Source organism: Bombus flavifrons, chromosome 2 (assembly GCF_040668555.2).
Source record: "Bombus flavifrons isolate JBK064 chromosome 2, iyBomFlav1_principal, whole genome shotgun sequence".
Taxonomy (NCBI): Eukaryota; Metazoa; Arthropoda; class Insecta; order Hymenoptera; family Apidae; genus Bombus; species Bombus flavifrons.
This window is the reverse complement of record NC_138443.1, coordinates 9,542,241-9,557,258: the sequence shown is the minus strand read 5'-3', so window position 1 is coordinate 9,557,258 and position 15,018 is coordinate 9,542,241. Positions and strand designations below refer to the sequence as shown.

General features: G+C 35.1%; 1 protein-coding gene across 2 annotated transcripts in view; it reads right to left on the bottom strand.

Annotated features, from left to right (window-relative positions):
• The window catches only part of LOC138189769 (ankyrin repeat and SAM domain-containing protein 1A), an 81,581-nt gene that overhangs the window by 34,529 nt on the left and 32,034 nt on the right, over positions 1–15,018 (bottom strand). For both annotated transcript variants that reach the window (XM_069131920.1, XM_069131921.1), the window contains one exon: positions 11,096–11,270. In XM_069131920.1, the coding sequence (XP_068988021.1) occupies positions 11,096–11,270 (175 nt within the window). The remainder of the gene's footprint in view (positions 1–11,095; positions 11,271–15,018) is intronic.

The following is a 15,018-nucleotide window of genomic DNA, read 5'->3' as shown; positions in this document are numbered from 1 at the left end:
ATCATATTTCTCATACAATAAGAGAACACGCGTTTTAAGAAATAGATTTTTCTTCCATAGAATAAATTAATATCTAACGAGTAAGTTAACGGCAATAGTTTACGAAAGAAGGTTCTTTTCACTTATCGAGATTTCTACAAATTCGAGAAATCTGAAAAGAAGAGAATGATCCGGTGGAGAATGAAGAAATTGAAAAAAATTCTGTTGTCAAAAGCCTTCTAGCGAGATGCCAGAACGGAGACTGAATACTGATTTATTCGAAGATGGTAAGAGATTGTTGGGTACGAACGAAGAGATAAACAGCGATAAGATATAACGTATCATTTGTCAAACGAGACGTTGTCCTGTTCTCTATGTACGCGTCTTCCCTCTGACAAGTCTTGCTACGTGCTTCGAAATGTGTTTTCGATGCATTCACTGCTGTACGTGTTGAAATGTCTACTTGCATACACTATGTATTTCTTTTTCTCGTGTAAAACTAGTTACAGTGAGTGATAATGGAAAACAGGATATTACTTTCCTGAAGCGTGTGATGTATCAGATAGCGCAAAATTACTGCAAAAACTAATAGTTGAACTTTGTCCTTTCGCTGCAGGAAATGTGTAACGCATAACTAGTGAAAACGGTACTCTTATTTTTCAATCAACTTTTCTAAAATTTGTATTTTAATATTTGACTACATTATCGGCAGGAAGAAAGAGAAGATTTAAAAGATTATGATTCAGCTTCTACACGCTATATTCACTCTATTAAATCTTATTCTTCGAAGCTAACCTTTAAAGCTTTAAGCTTAATTTCTTCTTTTCGTCTAATTAATTTATTCATTAACTCTCAGTGGACAAACTATCCAACCCATAAACACCATATCAAACTCGATCAACTAAAGTTTTATTTAATTCTCCTAAAAGAGAGAACTAACGGGAATGGAAAAAATAGGAAAACTATTTTATACCAGTATGTACCATCGCACAAAAATTTCTCTTCGTCAGAAGCGATCCGTGTCGCAACAATGGGTGCCAACGGTTTCAATAAACGAACGTTGAAGCGATGGCCCGAAATTCCAGCAGGAAAAAAACGCGGCTCGGTGATTAGAAACTCGATTGCGTTCGTTCGACCACGGTTTTTCTCCCGTATGGAACAGGCGTGTAACGACGAATGGTCGAGTTGCGTCGAGCTGTTATCCCTTTGGGAACGCGTGCTTGTGCCGTAACATGTACCGTATTCCACCGGATGTCATGATGCGGTTTGCCTTATTGTAGCCGGTATATTAACGTTCATACGGACGCTGCTGCCAAATCGGACGAGTGACGTTAACCGAGCCGAATTATGCGACAATGTGTAACTGCAGCGTCCACTAGCTACGGACTAGAAAATTCATCTCGGATCACCTCGTTTGCACGCTCGTTCGCGGCTATTTAAACGTTTCACTGTGTATTACAGAGTTGTTAATGAATTTTGCTTTGATTCTACCTTGCAGGTGGAGAGATTGTAGTGTGTCGAAGCAGTATCTGCTGCAGATAGACTAGTTTGGTTTAATACAGACAGCCAGTTTATTCTCAATCATGAGTGACTGTTCCATGTAGTACATTATCATCTAGCGTCATATGGAATTTTAATTAAATAACGATTACATTTCACTGAAATAAACAAACTTCTAGATATGTGTATAATCTCTAAATAGCGTACAATAAATAATATAAATTGGAATATGTCTTTAAACGAGGTTTCGAGAGTTTCCAGAGATATTCCATGCTATAGAGGAATTAATATTTCGAGAGCTTCCAATAAATGACAATTATTTTTCATTGAGATGAAGATATCTCTAGATATACTATAACGTCGAAATAATGTATACTGAATAAATGAATAGCATAGATTGGAATAGATTTTTCAACGAGGTTTCTAGAGCTTCTTCTAAACGTGATGTAAAAAGAAACTTATAGCGTGTAGATTGGCATGAATTTTTAATTTATAGTAGCTAAAGTTAGATATAAATGAAATTGCATTCTAACAGCTTCGAATTAGGAAGGAAGAATCTATCAGCAACGTGTAGCACAGCTCAATTGATAGAGCAGTCATCCGGGAAACGGAAGGCCCGGATTTAGATCCCGGTCAAGCAATAGAGATTTCGTTTTTTCTTGGTGCAAAATGCTGCATAACCGTGAACAACAGTTATTTGATGTTATAACATCAAGTCCATACACCAGAATGGTCGTTCTGCAAATCGAAGATACGAGTATAAAATCTGATCTACATGAACAACTGGTCTCGACATTTGATTGCTCCTTTTTTGTTCACATTGCGTACTATGTAACTGTAATTAGAAACCACTTTGAATATTAGGTTAACCGTACGGGGCTTTCGTGTTGCAAATAGATGATCTAAATATAGAACGTGGACTTTCCTTGCTTTCGACATTCTACGATAACTATAGACTATAATCAAGGAACGTTGAATATTAATTCTAGCCTTTCAATCAAATAACATTTTTATAAAACGAAAATGTAAATGACTATTTAGTAATTCTATCAATTTTCAAAGTCTTCCTGTTTGCATGTTATATTATAATAATCGTGTAGTTACATATCAAGTCAATTAATTAAAGTACTTATCTTTAGTACTAGGATATAACGAATTCACCAAGATTGACTTACATCATTGTATACAAAATTGACCTAATATTGGATGAGGAGGTCGTTAGTCCTAAGTCAACACGCAACCTCGGCTGATAACTTCCCTCCAACAGTTTTATCCTAAAATATGTACTATTCATTTCTGCCTTCATCTTCCGTTTCAACATTTTTATTTCTTCCCATAAAGTTAGATTTACTTGGATTAAGATTAAATATGAGGAATCTCACTTTCAACGTTCGTGCTACCTCTCTAATATTTTAAACACAGTTTCTGCTTCATAATGAATAGTTACAAGTGAAACAGCCGTGAAATTTAAATGTCAGTTTTAACTATGGCTGCTCAAATTCCTTTGCATATTTTATAATATCTTTAATTCGTGATACAACTAACTAATCTTTAGACTCTGCCTAAAACCAGTTATGTCATTCTACGCTCAAATGCCTTAGACAATAGTCCTCAGATATTACTTTGTACAATGAATAAATACTTCTTGCTAAAACATATTCTACAAAATATTTTTTCTACCATTTAACATACGTTTCTCGGCTGACTAATGTAGATGTTATGTTTCCTATTAACATCTGTTTCGCTAACGATGTGCTTAAACATCTAAAAAAAGAGTTGATGCGAAACAGTTTAGGATGAAAGATTTCGTAAGTAAAGCTTAAGTAGATAAAGGTGGTTATTATCGAAAATCCTCAACCTACGACAAGCGGACCCCTTCGAGTACGCGATAGCACTGGGAAGAGCGCAGTAGATGCACGCGTGCATCTGTTATCACTGAAAACGAGCAAGCCGCGTAACTCACGCCGTCGCGTCGATAAGGCAGACTGGTTCGTTTGTTGATTTAACGCGACACGCCGGCTATCTGCAGATATCACGTTAATGTACAGACCGGTAGTTTCTCTGGCGGCGATGAATTATTGCCCCAGAAACGCTATAGAATGGTTGCCAGTACACGATAATCATGTTCTGGTGATTACGAAAGTGTAGTAAATGAAAAATAAATAGAAGTATAAATCCCTTTTTTAATTTATGCTAAATTTAATTTAAAATAAATAATAAATAAAAGACGTCAAGTTTAATTTTGTTAAAAATAATTCAGATTCGAATGATTTAACGGCGTGGAACAGATATTTTTTAAGCATCGCTGTTAAATGACTTCCTTGTTAAGAAATATCGAATCTGATTGAAATGTTTGCTTTATCATGAATAATGCAATTCAGCAAGATCTTCGTGATAATTGATATTAGATGGTCTATAATCCTTTCTGTAAGACTCTACAATCGCTTCAAAGTGCTGCAATCACTTGTTTAATATACAATCTTACAGTTTATTCTGCTTGTTAGCAGATATTCAGGCAAATATCAGTCAATGACAGATATTTGCCTTGTCTGAAAGAACGATACGACAACGAAAGTGTTTAGAGGAAAGCGTGTTTATAATATATAATATAATTCAATCAATAGATAAATGCATCAATTTCCATAAAAAATTAATTCAAGAATAAATTACAACGCAAGAATAAAACTTCCTCCGAGGACATCATATAAGCCCACCCTTAAGTCATTTATACGTATAGCCATCAATTTAAACCCACAACTGAGCCCACAGTGCAATGACGCATTGATTAAGAAACTCATCTTCAAACAAAGAAAACACCGACGATGACGTCCATTGACCGGAAGCGGGCTTGTTCAAGAGGATTCGAATAGCAGCCGCCTAATTCATTGTAAATCGGTGTTTTACATAGCAGTATGGGGTTATGCAACGCGTAAGGGGGCGCGCACGGATGAAAATAATTAAGAGGCTAATAATATAAAAGGACGCGTGTCGTTGGTTAAATCTCACCTTGCTCCACTTTTCATTCGTTCGTCACTCGGAAAGCGACGCGTGCAATTAGATTACAACAGTGTGCCCGCTCTCTCGTCGGGCGTACGCGCGGGAACACCGCCCCCTGGACGAGCGAGCATCCACGGAAATCGCATTACGTAACAACCAGAGAAAGCGCTGCATCTATCGGAAAATTTCGTTGCTACTCTTTTTATCAATCGCTCGCATGTAGCTGTTGACAAAAGTGTTCAAACACTCGTGGAAATTTTTTATGAATCTATCGTGTGTCTTCTACGACACAATTTTTGAAATTGTATCAACACTATAACGATTAGATTGGATTTTTGTGCGTTTATGGAAAATTTGAAAATGAAAAAATGCGCAAGATGCATATGATGCACGTATGGATATAAAATATCCAAAGTAATGCACTTGTTACAATATTTACTGAGTGAAACAATTTCTTATCCAAGTACCATTTCTTTAATGATATTCGTAAAAGTATGAATTTGCATAAATATGCACAGTCTAGTAACAAGACTCGTCTACCCGTCATGATTAGATTGATAAAGTTTGAAGCCAATCTAAAAATGTCTATAGAAGTTACGATAAACAACGCTTGTATCTTTCGATGACTTTTTGCAAATGTGGTAAAAGATTTTTCAATTGTAATTTGAATTTTAAGGATAACTTTATGGATATTAGAAACTATAGATATTACTTGCTAAGAATTATCAACGAAAATTGAAAATAATGTTACAACTAATATTAGGCCCAGGCTTGTCAACTTAGTTCGATATTAATACGTAACACAGGTTCAGTGTATCGCGTGATACGAAATAGACAGAATATTTCGATAAACCTAATACGATTGTAGCAATCATGGTTGCATAATTACCGGGTCGATGATAAAAATGGCAGTAATGAGCATGCATGCAAACAAGTGCAATGATAAATCGATGCATCGTCTTTTCAAATTCGACGTTCCATTCTTCCTCTTTAACAGCAATCTCGAAACGAAAATCTTCGATGGAAATGAATGCACTGCAATATTTACAGAGAGCGTATATGTACAATGAGATAGAAGAAATATAGAAAAAAATATACATGAAGATTTGAAGCAGTTGCAATTAGATCGAAATAATAATAATAATAATAATAATAATAAAGAAGGTAAATGTAATTATTTATGTACAAATTGGTAACTTACCGTGGACCATTTGAAAGACTCGATCGAAAATAATCGTGATCGTTGTACGATCGATCGTGTTCGGCCATTTTTCATTATTAATCTCTTACTCAAGGAGAAAAAACCAAGGAAAACGTTTGGAACGCAATCTCGTCGACAATTTGTTTCACTCGCATGCAGTTTCACGTACACAATAAAATAACAATATCACAGCAGGAACGTCACATGTTGTAAATATTTACTGTACACATCTCGAAAGCGTCGCGTCTCTATCCAAACCGAGTCGTTTTTCGTCTAATTAAATTAATTAAAACAATTAATTTGAAATATAAATAAATAGTCATTATATTTGCTCACTTTTCCTTTTCATCAATCAAAATTTGTTCGTTAAGAGAAACGAAAACTTGAACGAAGATAATTTCACTTGTCACGGAACACTTAGTCGCGACATTGTTTCGCGAGATAGTCGACTCGAATTTTAATCAAAGCGTAACTCGATTAACGTTAAAGAACAAGGCATTTTCACGAGGTGGAAACGACAACGAGCCGGAAAAGCAAGCTCATCAACGGGATTGGACGCGGCGAAGAGAGATAATAGGGACCAAGAAGAGATAAGTGACGAAAGCTCGGTGGACGTACGAAAGCGACAAAAAAATAATTCAAGACATCGCATTACACAGCAGCATAACGTTTATTATAGCACACCAACGATATCGATATAACGCACTATAATCGCATATTTAGGTTATACTTTTCTAAGTGTAGTACCACCCTACGCCTAGGTTTTTATATCTAACTAAGAATATATATATATGTACTTCTCTCTCTCTCTCTCTGTTACTCGTGAATACTCGTTGAGCGATTACAATAACTAGACGAAAGCATATTTAACATAAAATAAAATATGAAAAACAATCACAAAATAAACTATGTACTTATATACCAGGAAATAGAATTCTGTGTAACAAATCAAAGTGCTTAACCTACGAGTCTCGACAATATATGGAGCGTCTTTAGAAGTCGTGGGTAATTTTCATTCTCGACGAGTATAATAACTATACAGAAAAATATCGAGCCTCTCTTACTTCGATATATTCGATTTATTACTAAAAATTCGTCACTTAATATTCTTTGCATTTGATGCGTGGCAGTAAATTGATAATTGATTGGCTTGTTTTTTTCATTAATTAGTAATGGAAAAATATTTATCTATGGACGTTCAAATATTAATTTGACTTTCGAAACTCGGCAGTATATCGTATGCTTACGCTAAGAAAAAAACATCTAGCACCAACGTCGAAAAGGAACAAAAAAGAAACATCGGGAAGAAATCTATCCACGACTTTCTAACCAACGAATGTGACACGTTCTCTGATATCGCCAATTGCACCCATCACAGCGCCCATATGTCGATGAAATACTTTCACTTAGGTATAACTTTACGATCTACAACGACGATATTTCTCTTTCACATAAAGGAATTGAAATTCCACCAACGTTTTCAGGCTTAAAACCTCTTTCCGATACTTCGAACGATATCTTTCATCGCTGTTGCACATATCTCAAGTGAATTCGATTCGTCGTTCTAACTTTACTCTCATTAAAGTATGTACTTTGTTACAGTGTGCAATTAAAAGGTGAAAGAAAAACGACAAATAGCCACTACAGAGTATACGTACGATTTATAGCATAATGTATAACTATGATTGAAAGTACTGAACTACAATTTTACAATTAAAGATTCGTATCTTTCTAATACATCGGAATCCGTCCGAGAAGGGTATTTACATAACGGTATCACCGATGTATTTCGATAAATGTATAGGATGTGTAACGTATACTCTATTGAAAAAAACAATCAATAAAACATTCGACATAATAACCTCTATAAATGTTTTTTACAAATATATCATATACATAATACGCACAACGGTTTGTATATAGAGGGTAGTAGTAAGAAACGAAGGTTTACAGAATGTATTCTTTTAGAAAACATTAAAAAATGTTATGCTACTTCCTAAAACAAAAAAAAAAAATTACCATCGTAAAATAATATGAAAAAGGAACTTCTTCTTCTTTAAATGTAAATAAAAAGAGTTTTTCATGTTTATTGGCACACATAAAACTCGTCGAGTTCTGGCTTATAACAAGGATCATAGTGATTTGGTAGTGATTATTCATAGCGATTGTTTCGAACGTTATAAGGATCGACAGTCGTTGATACAGTAACATGCTGTCTTTTATTTGTCTAATTAGAATAAAAATGACGTAAAACTACATCTTACGTTACGAACCTTGCTTCAGAGAACACAAGAGTGCCCTCAAACTCTGTCAAAGCAAAATGCGACGTTCTATTTCGATGAAAAAGCTAATCCGCTAATTTCAACAAAAATGAAAGGATGCTGAAAACAAAATACTCGACCAAACATAATAATAATAAAAACTAAATAGTGAAATAAACGTAACTATGAACTACGTATTAAAACTACGTTTCAAAATTACCCAAACTCATAATAATACATTTTCTAAGAAATACTCTATGAAAAAGAAAACAAACAAATAAACGTTCTTTCCCTCCTCGATAATTCTTCTTAATTCTATTAAACGCAATAAAAGTTCAATAATCTAATTATACTAAATCAAAAAAATCTCCTGTCGTTTTTTCTATACCTAATACGAAACATTTCTATCCCATTACGATATATTTAGCACGCTTCCAAATTCTGCAATCTTCTCTCGCGCACCCTCTATATACCCGTGTATACATCACAGTAAACGAACAAATGTAAAATAATCTAAGGAACTATTCGAATACTAATCGTACGTAGCACATTGCAAGAGCGTGTCTAGCACTTTCTACGTTATCGATCGCGTTTCTTGTCCACCGTGGGCGAACGTCTAGCGGCCGGAAAGGATGACGACTTCCGGTATCGGCTGCTGATTCGTCTCGCGGAAATAATCTGCGTGAAACCGCTGTACAAAGAAACATTTAACGCGGATACTGGTTATATTTATCATGATTACTTCGTCCAGCGACACATTTTTTGTCTCGTTTTATTTAAAATATCGAAACCTGTAGTCGACGGAATTAATTCCTTCGCTTCACGCGTTTTATCCTCGCTCAAAGAGATTTCTATATATCTTCAGCACCCCGTTCGAGTATTTCAATCGAAGTTAGTAGCAGTCTCGTTATAAAGTGGTATTTTCCTTCCTTCCTATATCTTTGTTCTTTCTTATTTCTTTTTTTCGTCCTTGTTGAGGATCGAGCTCTTAATACTAAAGCACGTTCATTTATGTTTTTTTCAGAAGTCGAGAGCGACGGGCTGTACGTGCTTTACGGCATTCTGTGACCCGTGAAACCTTCGCCTTCTATAACTCTTTGCCTATCTTTCTTCCCCCGGCTTAGTCGAAATCTGTTTGTCCCTTTTTGCCATGGGATCCGGAAGGTTCGTTCTTAAATATTATTATTATTATTATTATTATTATTAATTTGCATTTTAGTTTGTTAATTGGGAGAGGGTAATGTGGGTTTAGCAATACATTTATAGATTAGGTATGTACATTTAGTAATACGGACGTTTGACATTTTCACTGCTACTAACAAGCTCTGCGTTTTGTTAATTGCTTCAATAATACTGGTACTAATAATACTGCAACTATTGCGTTTCTCTTTTCATTGAAGATCATTGTTGTTGCATCTTCACATTTAAAAGAAGATTATTGAACACGATTATACTCAGTCGATGTAGTAATATCCCGGTTAAAAAAAGAAAAAAAGAGTAAATCTCTCCCGAGGAGGAAAAATGAAATTCTGATAACAACAAAAGTGTTACAATGACTCTTGAATCATCGTGTAACCGTGTTTGAGACGGAGAAGTTACAAAAATCGTAAGCCGAGAAACGAATTTTCAAAAGAAATTTCATCGTGATTCAAGAATTGAAATCAAAATCGAAACGATCGATTTTCTTGCGAACGTTTCGAAATATTTGCGTAAACGATATATCTCTACGCGTGGATACAAATCTTCTTTCACGGTGTATCTTTACACGTTGACACATTTACTCAGGGTGACGTCATCGTGTTCCCGGCGCATCGCAAACAACCACCAAATGGAAATATTGGCTCAGCGTTCGATAAACCGGTATAAAATACGAAAATACGACAACCATATATTCGCGACAATGCAAAAATACGAGCCAGAAAAAAAGGAAATGGAAAGAAAGACGGAGAAAGGTAAAAACTATACAATTGGTGGCTCACAAAACTGGTATAATACTAAAGATTGAACCTTTCGGATCGCCATGTTATATTAAAAGAAAAAAAGCCATGACAGTCGAAAAGTCCTGTTGTTGTTCCACCTATAGTACACGAAATCGTAGAAACAAAAGCACGATGTAAATATAATCGATCCATCGACGTGAAACAACAATCGCGAACGATGTTGTTCTGATACGTAGAACGTTTCGACGAATCAAATGTTACAAAATATTTCGTACGAAAATCATCGTCATGACTCTCTTACGCAATTAAGTTAATATTATCAGCGAAACTTTACAAGCTACAAGTTATAAATGTAAATTATTAATGGTAATAAATTCTCTTGCATCGCAATGACAAATTTGATAATAAAATAGATAAAGTTCCATTTTATATGAATCTTATAACTTAAAATTATAAAAATTGCTTTGTGCAACGTGAACAAAGTAATCAATAATCTAAATCTAATCTAAACTTGTTTGTCGACTCGCTGATGTCATTAACCCTTCATAGACAAGCTGGTTCGCTTGTGCTCTCAGCGATATTTCCCTTCTAAGCCTTATTTTTTTCAAATACCCTTTAACACTTATGTAGACGATCAAAATAATCTGATTAATCAACTTAAAACTTTTCCATAAATTTCGACATTTTTGCATAGAAATAACCAAAGAATGGAGATATGCAGCATTTTATAATAGCTTTGCTAGAAGGTAGAAAGTTATTGAAATAATAAAATAGAGAAATATATCCAAGTAACCCAAGATTGCCCATACTACGGTTGAACATTTTGCACTGAAAAACTGACTGTATAATGTAATTTCAAATTTTTCGTAAGTCCGTGTACAAGACTAAAAGAATTGGATATAAAAGATCAGCTTGTTTATGGAGGATTAATTATTGAATTATTCTGCAGGAGAGCCAATGAGCTACTAACTTTCGTGAATCGAAATACGCATTTCGATGGTTTTTGTGTTTATATATGTATATGTATGTATATATTTATATATTGGTTAGTGATATTTCACTAGTTTCCCCCGGGGATGACGATTGCCGGAATGGCGATCATCGTCAGGCAGACGGTCAAAATAAGAAGAAACAAAGACGTAACACAACGATTATGCATGTACACGTGGGCAGAAAGAAGCGTCATGCGGTGCAGCCAAGCGTGCGATGCTGTTTACCTGCGAACGGCACATCCCCGAAGTATTCCTCGACATTGTCCGTCGACATGCTCTTGTCGGACAGAGAAACGCTCGATAACGATCCGCTGCTAGCGTCCAGGGAGCCGCCGGCCGGAAACTGCAATAAATCCTCGTCGGTTTCCGTTTCCATGTCGCGGGACCGCCGTTTGTATACCTGCCAACAAATAACACCCAGGTATATGCATTTTTCATTGCTGTTTTCCCTCTTTTTTTCTTCAAAGGTGACTCCTGATGAAATCCATTACGGACACATTTTAATGGATGGCCAGATTTTATTGGGTGTCCGATATTAATATTTTTATAACTTCCGTGTTTAGTAGTTTATCCAATTTCTTTTGGTTTTAGAATGTGGACAATCATATTTGATAGATAAAATAGTCTACGGATGTTCATCCAAGGTATCCAAATGCGATTAGGAATTGATATTGTATTAAGAGATCGAAATACGTCGTTTTATTATTCATAGTTTCTTGTTACTTTTGGAGCAAATGTTGCATTTATTATAAGGTTATAAGATCGTTGATGTTTATTTTCACTCTTCCGCATTTTGTAATTTAATAATTTAAATAATAAAGTAAGCGGAAATCTAAAATTATAACGTAAGAAGAATACTTTAAGCAAATGAACAATCACTTCTCATTAAGATTTCAGTTAAAAAAAAACAGTTTAGTTCTAACCAAATAATTCTGACAAACTGGTTTATCCAAGTAGTTTAATTTCTTTTTTTTTTGTTTAATATTTACATAAAAGCGTTGAATAGGAAAATTGCCCCATACAATTGATATTTAATAATATATACACCGAAAGTTAACTATTTATGGTAAAAACGTGATTGTCAAATATTTAGATTATATTTAGTTTTCCCAATTTTTCCGCTTATTTCCAAGCACGCCCGCTTTTTTACTAGTAATACAGACTTGAATTACTAAAAAAAAAAAAAAGGGATTAGAAATGACATTTCGTGCGGTAACGTTTACGAGCAGGCGCCCAGATTCATCTCTGAGCGTTGCACACGCGTCGAAAACATGCTGGTGCAGACCAAATAAAAAACGATTCCAATCCGATAGAAATCTATTGGGACGGATCACTTGATACGATTATACACAATAAACGTTATAAAATATGAATCGGGTAAATAAATCTCGCCAGGGATGTATTTGTATCCATAAAGCTTCGACCCGTAATTTAAACCATTGCCACACGTGTACGGTTATTAAAATTTCGATTTACCGAATCAAAAATATATCGTCGTCATTTGCCCCGAATTAACGCTCTGAATAAATGTTGAATGTTATAACAATAATAAAAGTCATCGAGTTCGTGTAAATATGTCGTCCAATTTTATAACTTTCAAATTAGTGGGAAACTTGGTCCAGCGAAAACTGTTGAAATAAAACTGTATTACAAAATATACACATAAAAAAGCTCTGTTTTTAAATCTTCAATGGAGCGTTTCTTTCCCTTTTTGGAAAAACTGAAATATCAAATAAAAATACTAATTATCGTTTACATATTACAAACAGTGCTTAAGATGGTCTTGTTGAATACAATATTGAGATTTATTAATATAAACGATTGATAATTGATTGTTCAAATACCTTTTGATTGGGATAAATACTTTGTATCCTCTACGTCCACCCCCAAATTTGTTTCAATCTTTATTATTTATTAAATTAATAAATATCGTGATCATGTCTGTTATATTTCATAAATAATAATAATAAATGTAATACAAATAATACAAACGTAAGATATTTTTACAGCAACCAAACGTACAAATACTCCCACGATATACTGTAAATACAGATGTAAATACAAACTCTTGAGAAAAATCGTTTTACCATGAAGAAGGTGCACGTATCGCGAGCAGTTCATCCATAAAGAAACTCAAAGGTGGTAAGCGCGAACGAGATAAGATTCCCTCGCGTCACGGATCGCCGTTTTAACGCAATTAAAATTTGACGCCAGCAGAGACGACAGACGGTCAGACAGACAGACAGGCAAGCAGACAGACACGGGCGGTCGCATCTCGCGGTGTACGCATGGTATACATGCGGAAAGCGTCGCTACAAATTCGTAGATTTCTCGTCGTCGTCATGACGCAAGGAGAGAACGAGCGTTCGCGAGGAGAAGTCAGACAGGCATAGAAGCTGAGGGCTTCATTATTCAAAGGGTGTCGGCGTCTTGCATTCTGCCGCTCTGCTGGATCCGCGGAAGTTGACGGGTGTGAAGCAACCATCCGTGAGCAGTTCCTCCACCTCCTTCTCTTCCTTCGCCAAGCTTCAGGCGCGCCGCCACACGCTTCCTCTTTTCCATGATTCCTCCTCGACTCGATATGCCATTGATTCACACCGAAAAGATCGCTGACATTCGTTCCTGAACAACTTTGACGTAGCCCATATATTTTACGTTCTTTTTATCTCTTCTATCTTTCATTTAGTTAAATTCCGGTGTAGACAATTTTAACCTTCGCATCGTTGACATTCGTTCATAAACAAGTCCAACGAAGTCCGACTTCATATATTCCTTTCATTTCTTATTTATTTCATATTTTTATTTTAAAGGTTTATTTCGATGTACGATTTTAACAAATCGTTGAGATTTTCGTTTGCGAACGACTTTGACGCGATCCATTTTTTTACACACTTTTTCTCTTATTTTGGAGGTGTTCCATTATAGGAAATGTTAACTCTTAAAACACTGGTATTTTCGTTTGTGGACAACCTTCACATGGTCGATTTTTTATTGTGCTTTCATTTTATTCACTTTTATTTATTTATTTTAAAGATGTTTTAACGTAAGGAATCTTTAAATCGCTGATATAATGTATTTTCCCTTATTGGAAAAGAGAAGATCCGATACATAAAGTGAGTAAAAATTTGATCTTCGAGTGACCAATTTCTTTCGCCATGGATTGATCATTAAAGGAATACGAAACCGAGTAAACATTACATGCACTAGACAGTTTCTGTTTCCTGTATAACCAAGGTACCTTTACCACTATACCGCTCGAGGAGACGAGTAAATTGTGCCGAAACATCGGCTGTGTCTCGTCCGGGTTGATGAGATTTACGAGCGTCAATCGAAATCGAGGTTGACTCGTTATCGCCAGTCGCGACTCCGTGACTTGCCAATTACCGTCCCGCTAGATTGCCAGATCTATACACATACAGACATCCCGTTCAACGAAATTGCACATTGTAACTTCGTTTCCCCGTTTCGCATGTAACCTAATCCAAGCCCCTAACCCCTTTTCTTACATTTAGCTCTACAAATGGATCTACAAATAAATTCTCCAACAAAGACTTTATTTTCTCACGTTTCATACATATCTATATAAAAAATATTTTTTTATAACGTAAATGTATCTTAACAAATCATAAAATTATCTAGAATAATTTTTCTTAAAAAGAGAGAGAGTGTTAAAAAATACCCCATTTTCCTTTTACCAAATTGATCCCGGTAATACTTAACTCTTGATTAATATTTTTATATAATAGATGATCACTCGTTTGACTTAGGTCATCTAATTTTACAATCTATAAGATTGATTTATACCTATTTCATATATAAATATAGCACTAAAACATAGCAAAAATGCAAATTGACACGTAGTACTGTAAACATAGGTAATTTACTAAAACTGCAAATCGCTTATAGCTTAATAATACCAGTTGAAGTTTAAATACTTATTCCTCTTCCTTTATTTATATTAATACCTTTATACGCACCAGAGCAACTTGTAATCCTAAACTCGAGTCTAACTTTTACAATAAACTCTTAAACAATTCAACAGAACCTTAACAAACTTACGTATCTTAAATATACCTACGCTTGTCGATATAACTGATTACTTATCCAAATGTTCCTCGAATCGATCCACGGAAAGAACCAGGCGTCTG